At 40.5% G+C, this 17107-nt stretch overlaps 1 protein-coding gene across 1 annotated transcript; it reads right to left on the reverse strand.

Annotated features, from left to right (window-relative positions):
- Positions 1 to 994: 994 nt before the first annotated feature.
- On the reverse strand, positions 995 to 1477 carry LOC138894109 (uncharacterized). Its single transcript, XM_070178790.1, has one exon. The coding sequence runs from the start codon at positions 1475 to 1477 to the stop codon at positions 995 to 997; it is 483 nt and encodes a 160-aa protein (XP_070034891.1).
- Between the last annotated feature and the right edge of the window lie 15630 nt (positions 1478 to 17107).

The following is a 17107-nucleotide window of genomic DNA, read 5'->3' on the forward strand; positions in this document are numbered from 1 at the left end:
CCTTCACTGAAGCTATGTCCTTTGAGCTCAACATTCAAACCCACCAATCCAAAATGGCCACCGGCTCCACACCATAAGTCAAATCACCATCCAACTAAACCATGTTGAAATCCAAAACATGAGACGGATCGCCGCCATACTTCCGGAGCATAGAAACATGAAATACTAGATGCACACTCGACAAACTAGTTGGCAAGGCAAGCTTGTAAATCACTTCTCCAATCCTCTAAAGTACCTCAAACGGCCCAATATACCGAGGGCTCAACTTGCCCTTCTTCCCGAATCTCATAACACCCTTCATGGGTGAAACCTTGAGCAGTACCTTATCCCCAAACATGAAAGCAACATCATGAACCTTCCTATCGGTGTAACTCTTCTATCTGGACTACGCCGTGCGAAGCCGATCCTAAATAAATTTAACATTGTCCAAAGCATCCTGAACCAAGTCAGTACCCAATAGCCTAGCCTTACCCGGCTCAAACTAACCTACTGGAGATCGACACCGTCTCCCATACAAAGCCTCATAAAGAGCCATCTGAATGCTCGACTGGTAGCTGTTATTATAGGCAAACTCCACGAGCGGTAGAAACTATTCCCAAAAACACCCGAAATCTATGACACAAGCGTGTAGCATATCCTCCAATATCTTAATAGTGCGCTCAGACTGTCCGTCTATCTGAGGGTGAAATGTTGTACTCAACTCAACCTGGGTGCCCAACTCTCGCTGCACGGCTCTCCAAAACTGTGATGTAAACTGCGTGCCCCTATCTAAAATGATGGACACTGGCATGCCGTGAAGGTGAATAATCTCGTGGATGTAAATCTGAGCCAACTGCTCCAAAGAATAGGTAGTCCCAACTGGAATGAAGTGCGCGGACTTGGTCAGCCGATCCACAATCACACAAATAGCATCAAACTTACTCGAAGTCTGTGGGAGCCCAACTACAAAATCCATGGTGATACACTCCCGTTTCCACTGTGGAATCTCTGACCTCTAAAGTAATCCACCTGGTCTCTGATGCTCATACTTCACCTGCTGACAATTAAGGCACCGAACTACAAACCCCACTATATCATTCTTTATTCTCATCCACCAATAATGCTGGCTCAAGTCTTGGTACATCTTCGCGGCACCTAGATGAATAGAATACCACGAACTATGGGCCTCCTCAAGAATCAACTCATGTAGCCCATATACATTAGGCACACAAATCCGACCCTGCATCGTCAACACTCCATCATCCCCAATAGTAACATCCCTGGCATCATCGTGCTGAACCGTGTCCTTATGGACAAGCAAATGGGGATCACCATACTGGCGCTCTCTGATGTGATCATATAAGGAAGAACGAGAAATCACATAAGCTAGAACCCATCTGGGCTCCGAAATATCTAATCTCACGAACTGGTTGGCCAAAACCTGAACATCGACTGCAAGAGGTCTCTCACCAACAGGAATGAATGCAAGGCTACCCATACTCACCGCTTTTCTACTAAGGCATCAACCACCACATTGGCCTTCATGGGATGATACAGAATAGTAATATCATAGTCCTTTAGCAGCTCCAACCATCTTCGCTACCTCAAATTTAGATCCTTTTGTTTGAACAAGTGTTGGAGGCTCTGATGATCCGTAAATACCTCACAAGACACACCGTAGAGATAATGCCTCCAAATTTTGAATGCATGAACGTTGGCAGCCAACTCTAAATCATGAACAAGGTAGTTCTTTTCATGAAGCTTCAATTGACGCAAAGCATAAGAGATCACTCTACCATCCTGCATCAAGACACACCTAATACCGATCCGAGAAGAATCACAATACACTATATAAGAGTCTGAAGCCAAAGGCAAAACTAGAACTGGAGCTGTGATCAAGGCAATCTTGAGCTTCTGAAAGCTCTCTTCACACTCGTCCGACCACCTGAAAGTAGCACCCTTTTGGATCAATTTGGTCAAAGGCGATGCAATAGATGATAAACCCTCCACGAAGCGATGATAATAACCGGCCAAGCCGAGATATCTCCGAATCTCCGTAGCTGAGGATGGTCTGGACCAACTATGAACCGCCTCTATCTTCTTTGGATCCACCTGAATCCCCACACTAGACACCACCTACCCTATGAATGCTACTGAAGTAAGCCAAAACTCACACTTAGAGAACTTGGCATAAAGCTTCTCCTCCCTCAACCGCTGCAACATAATCCTCAAATGTTGGGCATGCTCCTCCTAGATACGAGAGTACTCTAGGATATCATCAATGAATACTATGACAAACGAGTTGAGATAAGGCTGAAATACACTATTCATCAGATGCATGAATGTTGCTGGGGTGTTGGTCAGCCCAAACGACATCACAAGTAACTCATAATGACCATAACGGGTCCTGAATGTCGTCTTTAGAATATCCGAGTCCCGAATCTTCAACTGGTGATACCTAGACCTCAAATCAATCTTAGAGAACACACTCGCTCCCTGAAGCTGGTTAAATAGATCATCAATGCGTGGCAAAGAATACTTGTTCTTGATTGTAACTTTGTTCAACTGCCTATAGTCGATGCACATCCGCATAGTACCATCCTTGTTCTTCACAAACAGAACCGGTGCACCCCAAGGCAACACACTCAGTCTAATAAACCCCTTATCAAGAAGTTCCTGAAGTTGTTCTTTTGATTCCTTCAACTTAGCTGGTGCCATACAATACAGAGGAATATAAATGGGCTGAGTGCCCGGCATAAAGTAAATACCAATGTTGATATCTCTATTGGGCGGCATGCCTAGAAGGTTGTATGAAACACATATGGATAATCTTGCACCATCAGAACAGAATCAATAGTAGGAGTATCAGCACCAACATCCCTCACAAAGTCCAAATAAGATAAACAACCCTTCCCAACCATCCTTTGGGCCTTCAGATATGAAATCACTATGCGGGGAACATAATCTAGAGAACCTCTCCACTCGATGCTTGGCAACCCCGGCGTCGCCAACCTCACGGTCTTAGAATGACAATCCAGCATAGCATGACATGGAGACAACTATTCCATACCCAAGATCACGTCGAAGTCAACCATACTAAGCAATAAGAGATCAACTCTAGTCTCCAATACCCCAATAGTCACTACATATGACCGATATACACGGTCCACAATAATAGTATCGCCCACGGGTGTGGACACATGAACAGATGAGACTAAGGACTCACGGGGCATATCTAGATAACGAGCAAAATATGATGATACATACAAATAAGTAAAACCAGGGTCATATAATACAGAAGCATCTCTGTGGCATACTGAGATAATATATATGATAACTGTGTCTGAAGCAATAATATCTGTTCTGGAAGGAATAGCAAAGAATCGGGCCTAACTTCCACCTCATCGGTCTCCCCCTCTTGGGTGACCCATATCTTCTTGAGGCCCACCCCAAGTTAGCTGGGTAAGTGGTGATATAACTGGTGCTGAAGTCATAGTCTGTCCCCTCTGCGGAACTGGGCCTCCCAAGAGGTAGGGACACTACCTCCTGATTCGACAATGTTGGTTGAGGACTGGATCAGGCCCCGAGAACCAGAATACCCGCTAGAAGAACTCGGTGCAGATGAACCCTGAACTGAAGGAGCACGGGACAAACTCTGAGTTGTGAGAGCATTGAGAGATGACTGACCCGAACGGGTACTTTATAAACCATGGCTAGATGATGCACCACGATGAACTGGACGAGTCATCTGAGCGGGCCTATAAGGACGACCTCTGTTATGGTAAGACTGCCCCTCTCCTCATGCTTCTGACTACGGACCATCTTTATCTGTCGAGCAGTATCGACCACCTCATCAAAAGTAGCACAGGATACCTTCTCTCGAGTCATAAGCAAACGCAACTGATAGGTGAGGCCATCAATGAATCTCCTAATCCTCTCCCTCTCGGCAAGAACCAACCAAACTGCGTGACGAGCCAACTCTGAAAACCTTATCTCATACTGGGTCACAGACATGCCATCTTGACATAGCTGCTCAAACTGTCTGCGCAGCTCCTCCCTACGATACTGTGGCACGAACTTCTCCAAGAAGAGAACGGAGAACTCATGCCATGTAAGTGGTGCTTCACCAACCGACCTGCGCCTCTCATAAGCCTCCCACCATCTGAAGGCAGTCCTAGTAAACTGAAAAGTAGTGAATGAGACCCCATTAGTCTATAGAATACATGCCGTGCGAAGAATCCGCTAGCAACTGTCCAAAAAGTCCTGGGCATCCTCAGACTCAACCCCACTGAATGATGGAGGGTGGAATCTCCCAAATCTCTCTAGTCTTCTCTGCTCATCATCAGTCATAATGGGACATACTTGGGCTTGAGCAGCTGCAACCGGTTGGGATGGTGGTACCCCCGATGTCTGAGTTCCCTGCATCATCTGCTCTAGAGTATGGGCGGCGGGAGTCCGAGTACCTCCCCCGGCTTAAGAAGTGGCTGCTGCGGCCGGAACAGAAACTGCCTGAGCAAGGCTGGTGCACATAGTCAAAATCTGAGCCAAAGCCTCTTGAATGCCTGGAATCACAATGGGCATAGCTGGTGCCTGAGCTAGCCCCACTGGATCAACCATATCTGGTACCTGCTCCTGAGCTGGAGCAACTGGTGGATCTGCAGGTGCTTCTCTAGCTATTGTACGAGCTTCACCTCTTCCCCTTCCACGGCCCATACCGCGACCTCGGCCTCTCATGGCCCTAGTTGGTGGTACTGGTGGTTATCCGTCCTGACCGGTAGCACGTGTCCTCACCATCTTTGAGAGAATAGAATAATAAATATTTAGTGATCGGAATCAACAAATCCGCACGACAATAATACAAGAATGTGAAGTTTCCTAAGGGTTTGGTAGCCTATTGAAGATAAGCACAGACGTCTCCATACCGATCCGCAAGACTCTACTAAACCTGGTCATCACTCGTGAGACCTATGTAACCTAGGCTCTGATACCAACTTGTCACGATCTAAAACCAACCCGTCGTGATGACGCCTATCATGGTACTAAGCAAGCCGACTATTCAGACATTTCCAACACTTAAATATTTGAAAGATACGAACACCAGTTTAATTAAAGGGAAAATCTTTTTAAAGCAGAATAGGAAGTCATAACTCAATACAAAATCTCTCCCAAAACCGGGGTGTCACCGAGTACATGAGCATCTACATAAAGATATAGTCTGGTACACCATCAACAAAATAAAACTGAAAAATAAAATTAAAGATAAGGGAGGAGAGTGAAGGTATGCTAACGCCCAGTAGCTATCTCAATGATCCCCGAATGTCTGGACTCCGCAACTCAGTAACAGCCATGACCGGAAGAACCTATATCTGCACACGAGGTACAGGGTGTAGCATGAGTACAACCAACTCAATAAGTAACAAATCTAACTTGTGGTCTGGAGACAGTGACGAGCTCAAACAATACAGTATAGATATAGAGTTTAACAATACAGGAAAGTAGCTATGCTTCTAGGTTCAACAGTTAAGTTTAGCACAAATGAAATATGCCAAGTGTGACTGATAAGAAGCGTATGCTGTCTCTATAGCTACATGCCAATGTGAAAACCGTATGTGATGCAACATAGTGAAATCTCAAGTACTCACACTCTCAGAGAACTCAAATTGCCCGTCTCAATTCTCGCTCGCCACGCTCATTCACTCAGCACTGTACGATACCTACTACGACGTGCAGCCCAATCCACATATAGCCATAAGGCCCATTACAGCATGCAACCCGATCCCCACACACACACATATATATATAGCCATAAGGCTTGTTGCAGCGTGCAACCCGACCCACATATATATAGCCATAAGGCTTGTTGCGACGTGTAACCCGATCCACATATATATAGATATCACTCACAATACGACAATCAGGCCCAAACTCAGTCACCAATCTCTCTAGTCTCTCGGGCTCATAACACTCATGCTAAGCAACCCTAATCAATAATACGAGAAGTGACAATATACGATAACAAAGACTGAGATATGACACATAATGATGAGTCTTACTGAGTACACAACTGCAATTAAACAGATAGCTCAACAATAAAGAAAGACAACTGTGGGTCCCAATAGTACCAACATATAGCCTAAACATGATTTCTAGCATGAATCACAACTCAAATGCTCTAACACATAGTGTACAACAAAATATTCATATAAAATAGCTACATAGTTCCAAGGAATTGACTAAATCATAATTTCTATGGTGCACGCCCACACGCCCATCACCTAGCATGCACGTCACCTAAACATAAATCATATAGCACAAAATTCTGGGTTCATACCCTCACAACCAAGCTTAGAAGTGTTACTTACCTCAAACCGTGCAAATCTCTACTCCAACATGCCCCTGCCTCGCGAAACGGCCTTCAAATGCCCATAATCTAGCCATAAACAGTTCGATACAATCAACACGAGCTAAAGGAATCAATTCCTTAAGAAAATACTAAGTTCTGAATCAAATTCAAAAAGTCACCTCAAAACTTGGCCCCCGGACCCACGTCTCGAAATCCAATAAAAGTTAGAAAATTCGAACACTCATTTAACAACGAGTCTAACCATACCAAATTTACCAAAATTCGACATCAAATCGCCACTCAAATCCCCAAATTAAACTTCCAAATCCCTAGCCTCCAACTCCAAAATCCCACCTCAAAAACACACAAACTAAGTGGGAAATTCAATGGAGAAACACAATTATTGAATAAATTAAATGACAAATGAATTACCTTAAGAATCCCTTCAAAATTCCTCTCCAAAATAGCCTAATCCCGAGATTGAAATGTTAAAAATGATGAAAATCACAGAACCCTCATTTTTAATACACTACCCAGGCATTCTCGCACCCGCGACAACTTATCCGCTTCTGCAATTTTGCGGAAGCGATCCTTTGCCCGCATATGCAGTTCCCTATGCTCCTGCGGACCATAATACTGTACATGCAGACTCGCTTCTGCGAGCCACACTATCGCTTCTACGGACCCAACCGCCATCTCCATTTTCGCTTCTACGCGTAATAATTCACACCTGCGACCTCGCAGGTGCATGCAAGCTCTTCGCACTAGCGAGCACTGCCCAACTCCAAATTCCTGGCTGCTTCTACAATGACTAGTGTGCACATGTAGCGTTGCATGTGCGATCAAAACCCTCGCAGGTGCGATTGCACCAGACCTGGTACTTCAGCAATCCTTCAAACTCTCATTTCAATCTGTTAATCATCCGAACTCCATCCGAGGCCCCTGGGTTCTCAACCAAATATACCAACAAGCCATAAAACATAATACGAACTTAGTCGAGCCTTCAAATCACATCAAACAATGCTAAAACTCTCAAAACAACCAGTCGGGACTTAAGCTTTTCAACTTAAGCTTTCAACCTTGAGACTAAGTGTCTCAACTCATTCCGAAACCTTTCGAACTCGAACCAACTACCCCGGCAAGTCACATAGCAGCTATAAAGCACAAAATGAGTAATAAATGGGGGAACGGGGCTACAACTCTCAAAACGACCGGCCGGGTCATTACATTCAGCTTACCGAGGACATGGCCCTTGACAGGAGGATATGGAGGTCGAAGATTAGGGTAGAAGGGTAATAGGTCATAGTGTATTTATCTTATCTCTTCCAGGTTTTTAGGGCTAGCTGACTAGTACATTGTCTTCGATTCTTAGAGTGCTAGTATTAGGGTTGTTTTTAGTAGTATCTTCCGCTTCATTTTTCTAGTACTTTGTCGTGTTACTGCTTCTTGCTATTACTTTTGATATTGCTCTTGCTTTCTTCCATTTGCTTTTTTTCCCGGTTCATACATTGATGGTATCATTTTCTTGGCCTTATTGTTGTAATTTATTTGTTCATATTCTTCCTCTCGAGTCAAGGGTCTTTTGGAAATAGCCACTCTACCTCTCCAAGGCAGGGGTAAGGTATGCGTACACATTACCCTCCCCAGACCCCACTTTTGGGATTTCACTGGGTTGTTGTTGTTAAATCAATATAGCCAATTGGTTTGGTTGTTAGTTGGTTTGTTTCAATATGCTAGGATCATATCAACAGTCTATTTATTATTTATGAATGAATGATTAAGCAGTTTATCTCTCAGTTCAAGTCAATATAGCACTCCCAATTGTATATGTTATGTGCACCAAAGACATTCCTTGGGATAATGTGTCACAATCCCAAAATCGCACCTTAGGTAGTGGCGATGGCACCTAGTCTATAAGACTAGGTAAGCCTAACACATGATGAAATGTAACAGAAATAACAAACTTAATTGTATAAAGAATAAACTGATAAATGAATAACGTAGCTAAAACCAAACAATTGATATACAACCCCAAAACTGGTAGTACAGAGTCACAAGCTCTACTGAGAGTAACTAAGATTATCGAATACATCACTGTTCGTAATGAAAGTAGATAGTAATAAAGTAAAGCTCGAGAAGATGACTCCGAGTTCTGTGAGCGTAATGGCATGCATACCTTGAAGTCTCCGTAGCAAAACACCATTAGCTAGCTAATGACCTGCACCAGGATCTGCACAAAAATATGCAGAAGCGTATCATGAGTACACCACAGTGGTACCCAGTAATTATCAAGACTAACCTTAGTGGAGTAGTGATGAGGTAAGTCAAGACACTCACTAGACATAAAACATGTTCAAGATATTAACATAAAGCTAGAAATGGAAAGAATATCAATGCAAATCTAACAATGAAAAGATTATTGATATAAAACTAACAATGTAATAATAGAAACACAAATGGCAACAAGAAGTAAATAGATAATAAAGAAGCAACATAACTAGAACACAAATGAAATATGAATGAACTCAATTAAGGGAGCAAATGACAATTCAAGTAATCAAATCATTCCCAACGCATGACTTACAACATGAGTTACCTTGAGGCACCACACCTCCTAATCACATATCATAAGCTACAATCTCGAATCTTTCACACATGGCACCTCGTGCCCACATTATTAATCACCTTCGCACGACAGAGTCCACGTGCTACCATATAAATTGTATCTGTGTCAAATGCCAAATAAAATATTCGAGAGATCTATTTAAATACAATAAGGCATAATAACAATTTTGAACAAAGTAAGGCGTCAAATGAGATGACGAGTTTATTCTAGAAATCAAATATAATAAAATAAGGTACAATTTATTCAAAATAGAGTATCGAATGAGTTGAGTTTAGAAATCAATAAGGTAAAGTAAAACAACATTTTTAAATAAAGTAAAACATAAGATAAATTAATGAACTAAATATATAATTTGTTAAAGTAAAGCGTGATAACAATTTTAAATGAAGTAAAACATCAAATAGAGTAATGAACTTAATTTGAGAACCCAATTAAAGTAAAATGTGATAACCATTTAAATTAGTGAAGCACCAAGTGAGATAACGAGTTTATCTTAAGAGTAACATAAAATAAAGCATGTCAATAATTCTTTTATTTAAAACTGTTAGATTACCAACAACTCAACAGAATATGAGATAATGACTCCAGGAAAGTAAATTCATATTGACAATCAATTCACCAAGTAACAACGGAGGCACATATTGGCACATTAAAGCAACACATCAAATCGCCTAGAATGTATGACTCACACAAGAATCACAATTGTGCCAACATAAGAATAACAACAAATAGGCAAATGAGGGAGATATGATGTTTTGAAGTTTTAAAAATTTTTTGAATATTTCAGGGACATAAATGGCATTTTTGTATTTACTTACACCAGGAAAAAAAATCAGCAATAAGAAAATTTTCGTTTTAGCACATGTAACGATCCGACCGATCGTTTTGAGTATTTGTATTCCGTTAAGCTATTTGAAGTCTTGATTAGCTTCGTATGATGTATTATGACTTGTGTGAATTGTCGGTTTTGGATTTCAGGTGATTCAGAATTGATTTGAAAGGATGATACTCAACTAGGAAGCTTTAAGTTGGAAGAGTTGACCAAGTTTGACTTTTTAGTTTTGACCTCGGTTTGGAGTTTTGATGGTTCCTTTGGGTCCAGATGGTGATTTTGGACTTGGGAGTATGACCTAATTTGCATTTGGATATTTCTAGAAGGTTTCAGCACTAATTGGCGAAAATTAGAAATTTGAAGGGTTGGAATGCTCATAAGTTTGACCGAGAGTTTAGTTTGATGATATCGGATTCAGATTGTGGTTCCGGGAATTGGAATAGCTTCGTTATGTCATTTGGGACTTGTGTGCAAAATTTGAGTTCATTCCGAGTTGATTGGATATGGTTCAGTGCGAGTTTTGAAAGTTGAAAGTTCAAAAGTTAATTAAGTTCGATTTGAGGCGTGATTGGTGGTTTTGACGTTGCTATGCATGATTTGAGGCCTCGAGTAGGTCCGTATTTTGTTATGGGACTTGTTGGCATGTTCGGACGGGGTTCCGAGGGGCTCGGGCATGTTTCAGATTGAGTTTTGATCATATTTCTTCATGTTTTCATTGCTGGTTTCTGTTGGTTTATGATGCCTCAATTTTCCTATGCGATCGCGAAGATGGGGATGCGATCACGTAGAGTAAATCTAGAGCTGGGCACTTTCTTTATTGCATTCATGACTTTAAGAACTCATTCGCATAGTTAGGAGAGCTTGAGAACCGCATTCGCGGATGAGGAATTGCGATTGCGTAGTGTTGAGATTGAGGTCATTTTTGTTGTTGAGTTATTTTTTTAAATTGCAATTACATACTCTTTCATATTCATTCATTTGCGTATCATATCCCAGTCTCTGTTATTATTTGTTTTCATACCATGTTATCATTGTTTGGGCTAATTGGCATGATATTTGTGAGCCCGAGAGTCTGAAGAGATTGATGACTGAGTTGGGGCGTGAGGGCCGGATATGAGTGGGAGTGTGAGACAGTGAGATTGAGTACTATGAGAGTATGAGTACATGAGTTCATCACTGTGATTCATTGCATTGACATGTATATTTTACATACATGCATAGAGATGCATTTCCTCATACTACACGATATTGTGACATTCATGACTTCACATGCACATTGACATGTAGGCATAGAGATGTACTTTCCTCATGCTATCTTAGATTGAAATATCTTATCTATTGTTGAAACCTTTTTTGGGAAAAATCACAAATTTCTCTCTTACTCATATTTTGGTGACTTCGGTGAAAGATTTGGGTTTTACTGTTATACTTGAAAAGCATGCCTATTTTTCCGTAACTGTGAACGAGCTCAGCTTCATAACTTTGAGTTGATTCTTGTACTACTTTTATTATATTGTTATGAGTTGTTGTTGGCTGTTGGTGTTGGACTCTGACCGTTGTCCAAGCTCATCATTGCTTTTAACCTAAGATTAGGTTTGTTACTTATTGAGTACATGGGGTCGGTTGTACTCATACTACACTTTTACACCTTGCGTGCAGATTTTGGAGCTGATGTTGCTGCGTACGGTGGGAGATGGTATTGAAGATGTACCTGCGTTCCGGTTATAATTGCCTCTTGTTCATGGTAGCTTTAGAGTTTTAAAAATCTGCTTATGTACATTTCGGACAGATGATGTATTTATTTCATACTAGCTTTGTAAACTCTAAATCTTAGAAGCTCATGATTTGTACTACCAGTCCTTGAGGATTCTTTGTATAAAAGTTCAGTTATATTATCATTATTTCTCCTAGTAGATCTCATTTGAAATTGGATTATTGTTAAATTGGTTTACCTAGCGGGTTGGGTTATGTGCCATCATGACTAGTTGGATTTTGGGTCGTGACAACACCAAAAACTCATTCGGAATCTCCCGGACACAAACCATATATACATTTCAATCAAACACGCTATGAACCTGCTCGCGCACTCAAAACACCGAAAAAGGTCATCTTCACCCGATATTGACCATGGTCAAACTTCAAATCCTTAACTTAACTAGTTTCTCAACAAATGATCCAAAACACACCCAAGCCTCTCAAGACCCCATTCAATCATACCAACAAGTATAAATACAATATCCAAACTTATCCAAAGTTTCAAAACACTCACGGAACATCACGACAAAGAATCGAGGCTCAAACCGAATAGAATTTCTCGTAAGTTGTTAAATCTTTATTCTTTCAAAAGAGTATCTCAATCATATTTAAACACTTCAGATTACTTTACAAACTTTGCACACAAGTTCAATTCAACTATATAGACCTATTCAAAGTCTCGGAACACCAATTGGAGTCCAATAACATCAAAGTCATCTCTTGGTCAAACTTATGAACTCCTAAGTTCTTCAAATTGCCAACTTTCGACAAATAGTGTCGAATTCTTCTAGGAACCTCCGAAACCAAATCCAAACATACGTACAAGTATAAAATCATCATAAAAATATATTGGAACAATCAAAACTCGATTCCGAGTTTGTTTACCCAAAAGTAAAACATTGGTCAACTCTTCCAACTTAAAGCTTCTAGAAAGAGAATAATTCTTCCAAATCAATTCTGAACCGCTTGAAAATCGAAACCAGCCATACACATAAGTCATAATACATAATATGAAGCTACTCAAAGTCTCAAACCACCGAATGGAATACTAAATCTCAAAATGACCGGTCGGGTCGTTACATTATCTCCCACTTAAACATACGTTCGTCCTCGAACATGCCAAGAGCCGTTCCAAAGACATCAAATCACTGTATAAACTTGCCATACATTATACCCATGAGATTCCACATCAACTCAACCTATAAAAGTCCGACAACATAATCTAACCGATGATCTTTACCTCAACATTAGTTCACAACCCTTAGAACCCAATCTCCAACTTCTGAAATTCATTATAATACCCCATTCCCGCATCTATAAAATGTATAAGTCTGAATCAAGTTGTATCAAGCCATAACCATATCCCAAGTATAATAACATGATATTCCACATAATCCAGGTACACATAACAATAGCTCCCGACCATAATAGCTGCTCAAATAGCAAACCCTGTACCGATATCTAACCTCCTATCAATGAAAACTTTGTTCCAAATCTTCGTACACTGCCAATGATGAAAGAAACATGCATAAACTCATAACGAGCCATCACATAAACTCATAACGAGCCATCACATAATCAAGTCATGGAGCTTTCTTGCCCGACAAGAACCTTAGCCGAAATCTAAGTTGACTAGTGACGTTATTCTTCCAAACATACCTTAACCAAATCCAATGACATTTATTTCAGGACGACCAACTTTACCTCATCCAATACAAGTTGATCTAACAATATGCCAAACCAATCCTACCTAGAGCCACTAACCATGAAATCTCTGCACTAAATAAGGAACAACTCGGATGTACCCAATAATGGAAAGGAATCAAATGAGAGAACTGCCTCGCGAGCTCAACAGATAGCACTATGAAGTGCAATGCTATGAAATCATCACACAAAGGAGAAACAAAATACACAAAATAAGCACAAGGATCCTATCCCAACATAACTATGCTGCGATGTGTGACCCAATACAAACACCGGTCCACATAGAATACCTTGAGGCATGAGTCTCACAATCAATAACCATATGCGTAATATTCAACAAACATGCGAGGCGCATGACTATAACCATGGAGAAAAAGATATCACTATATATATACCACAAACAAGAAGACCTTAACCAAGGCGCAATCAACCATTCAACACCCAAGGGCTATCTCACTTGAATTCCTCCACAAGGCCCAAACAGTACTGCATCATGTGTAAATATTCAACAGCGTCACAACCCATTGTAGCGTAGAACAATAACACATAGAACATATTAGAACACGAATAAGGTTAACTCTAATCGATTGCACCACCTACTATAATAGTTGTGCTGAGTAAACAAGTCCGACCCGATGTAGAATACACATCCTCATTAGGCCTACCAATGGCCTCCAAATTAATTCTGATCCTTTTCGAAATAGGTAGATAACCTCCGAAAACCCGTGATAACCTATCCATAGCACATACAATCAGAGCCATCAACCTCTTAACATACCTTTACCATTCATAACCTTGGAACAATATGCCTTAGAGAACCATCTAAGTCTTCAATCCTAAGAATACCAGAATCCCCATATTCGATCCCAACTACACTACTTAAATGACTGACACATTCCTCACACACAATCATCCCACGAGAAATACTTCCATAATACTTTCGTACTACATAACAAAATTTGAACATCAGCGGTCGATCAATCAGGCGATTACCATAATACCAATCAGGCATCCACAAGTCGAAGCACAATGCGCCTTCTAGTGTGTGCACCCTTCTTAGGTGGTATCAAATAATGCTAACATTCTTTTAACCATCTGGAATCGTCCATGCTATCTAGAACTCGTGACCCCATCCAGAAGAAAAATCATAACACGCAACATGTTCCTTATACTGGTAGCAGACATCTGGCCCAAGCCGTGGTTGTCACTATCAAGAACTCTTCGAGACCCATCTACACATAACCAAGCCATCAGAACTGAATTTCCCAACTCAACCAAGTCATACATGCCGCCAAACCCAAGAGTACTGCCACAAAACACTGGTAAAGCATTACCACACCAAACGAACCAATTACCTTTATTGCTATGCTAACCCAACACCACCGAGCTGAACCATTTCTTTGAATCCACCTCGATTTATCTTCAGGTGATCACTTCCCCTTATCAGTACACAATGATCTTAAACCAAAGCCTACTGCAAGAGATATTAGCATGAACCATGTCGTTCGAAAGCCCATGAACCACTATTTTTCCTCTAAAGCACCCAATAATGTCGCAACCGAGATATCCACTCTAAAAAGAACTTCTGTGAATCTGAAGTTATTTCTCTAACCTCTCTAATACTGAAAGGTAGAACTTAATAATGATAAAGAAATACCTCAAGTCCCAGCACTATCCCATGCAAATCCCAGACCTTAGACATATACAATTTTGGGGAACCCTTCAATACCACATATATACCTCAGACAAACACTAATATAACACATGACTATGCAATCTGATTGTCGATAATACGCTCCCCCATTTGGCAAGAAGCCATATGACATATCAGCTGATGATCCACAATACCAACCTTCATAGCTCGTACAACACCAATCATAAGATACCTCAAATCATCTACTAAGCGCATGTCCATCCTCGTGAGAGTCAAGCACACTTCCTCAAGTGCCTTAAATGACAATATGTACCTTTCACTGAATAGAAGTTGATGTTTGGCATATTTCGATATGTGTTGATGTTACTTTGCCCATGTTTTAACCACTTCTTGATGTTATTTAATCTTTAAAACGCCCAACATGGTGAAATTATTGGTTTGATGACTAATTAAGTTATGTGTGACGATTTAAGGTGTTCGGAGTGCAAAATATGAAGAAAAGGTGGTTTAGCCAGAGGAAGAAGGGTTGGATGCGTCGCATCCAACCTAGGAAAACATCATCCTGCATGCAACCTTAGCAGTGAAGTTGGGCCATAGCGTCCGCCATCGCGTGCGAAACTGGGAAGTAGAAGAGAAGGCTGGATGCGTCGCATCCACCTTCGCAGGCAAAAATTGAAATGGAGGACAAGGTGGATGCGTCGCATCCACCTTAGCATCAATCCCTGAAGCCGAATTGGACTAGGAATAGGAGAGCTTTGGCCCACGACTTTTGTACGCAATATATAAGCTAAAAACGCCTCTTTTAGGTTATCTAACATATTGGGAAGAGGGAAAAAGCCAGGAAAAAGCTGTGGAGGCCGGAATTCATCAAGTTCCATCTTTCTCCCACCAAACTTAGTAATTTTTATGTTTCTTTATATGATTTGTTGTTTGGCTACCATGTCTATGTGGAGCTAAACTTCACGTTCTAGGGTTGTGGTTCTTTCATGACTATTGTTATTCGGATATTGATTTTGACTTCTTGATTTATCATATTAGTTTATTTATTCAATCTTGCACTTAATTATTTAATTGATTGATCACCAATTGAATATTATCTACGAATCTAGAATTGAACTCGAAAGTGGGAATTCTATATGGCATATAGGATTGAGTAGGGCAAGTTCTTGAACTCGGGCATCGGGGAACGGATTCGTAGTTAGGATAGACATATACCTAATTGCCTTGCTTGGTTGATTTACAGGAATTATAAATGCGTTCTTGTTGATTCTAACTCCATAGACATATAGGCGTTAGGTTAGCTTGAATAGGCGAGTAAGAACTCGACAGATTCTTATGAGCATTAACCCTGTCAACCAATAAGCTAGATAAATTAGTCGGTCAATTCAATTGAAGAATACAATAGGATTGTTAGATAGCCCATAACCCTAGATCGTTTTCATTACATTGATATCATTAAAATCTGCTCTTTCTCTGTTCAAAGTTTATTATTTATATTTTTCTTATTTAATTAGTTTAGAATAAAATATTTTTGGATTTAATTCTTGTTTAGATAATTGGGATAGTCTAATTTAGTTAATAGTTAATCATAAGTCCTCGTGGGTTCGACATCCGACTTTTAGTCACTTTATTACTTGACGACCGCGTATACTTGCGTGAGTGTGTTTGGTCGCAACAAGTTTTTGGCGCCGTTGCCGGGGACTTAGAAATTTGCTATTTTTCTAGATTAGACATTTTTTTTATCTATTCATGTTTTTATTTTATTTTATTTTAGTTAGTATTTTTTATTTATTTTAGCATGGCATCTTGGAATAAAAATTATTCGAATGATGGTTATTCTTATTTTGATGATCCTTGTCCATATTGTGGAGGACCCCACTGGTGGAAAAATTGTCAGAATGTTCCCAGGAGCGAGTTGTGCGCACAATCTCAATCCTTTGAGTGAAATATTTGTAATATGTGTGGTGGTCAAGATGGCCATTGGGATGGTTGTCCTAATTTTGTTCATCCTTCTCTGAGCCCTTATTATGATCTTTCTAATGATATTTCTGAGTTTGATAGTGGCAATAAAGTGCAGGATATGGAGCCTGATCCATATATTAGGGATATTCTGAGGCAAGTAGCAGAGCAACAGGATGAACTCAAAAAAGATATGAAAAGAATGAGGGCAGCAATCACAAGAATGAAGGCCAATATGGAAGAATTGAATGAAGA

The sequence above is a fragment of the Nicotiana tomentosiformis genome, chromosome 6 (genome assembly GCF_000390325.3).
Source record: "Nicotiana tomentosiformis chromosome 6, ASM39032v3, whole genome shotgun sequence".
NCBI lineage: Eukaryota > Viridiplantae > Streptophyta > Magnoliopsida > Solanales > Solanaceae > Nicotiana > Nicotiana tomentosiformis.

Coding starts and splice junctions, on each gene's coding strand:
- LOC138894109 (XM_070178790.1), bottom strand. CDS start 1,477: ATGGGTAGCCTTGCATTCATTCCTGTTGGTGAGAGACCTCTTGCAGTC.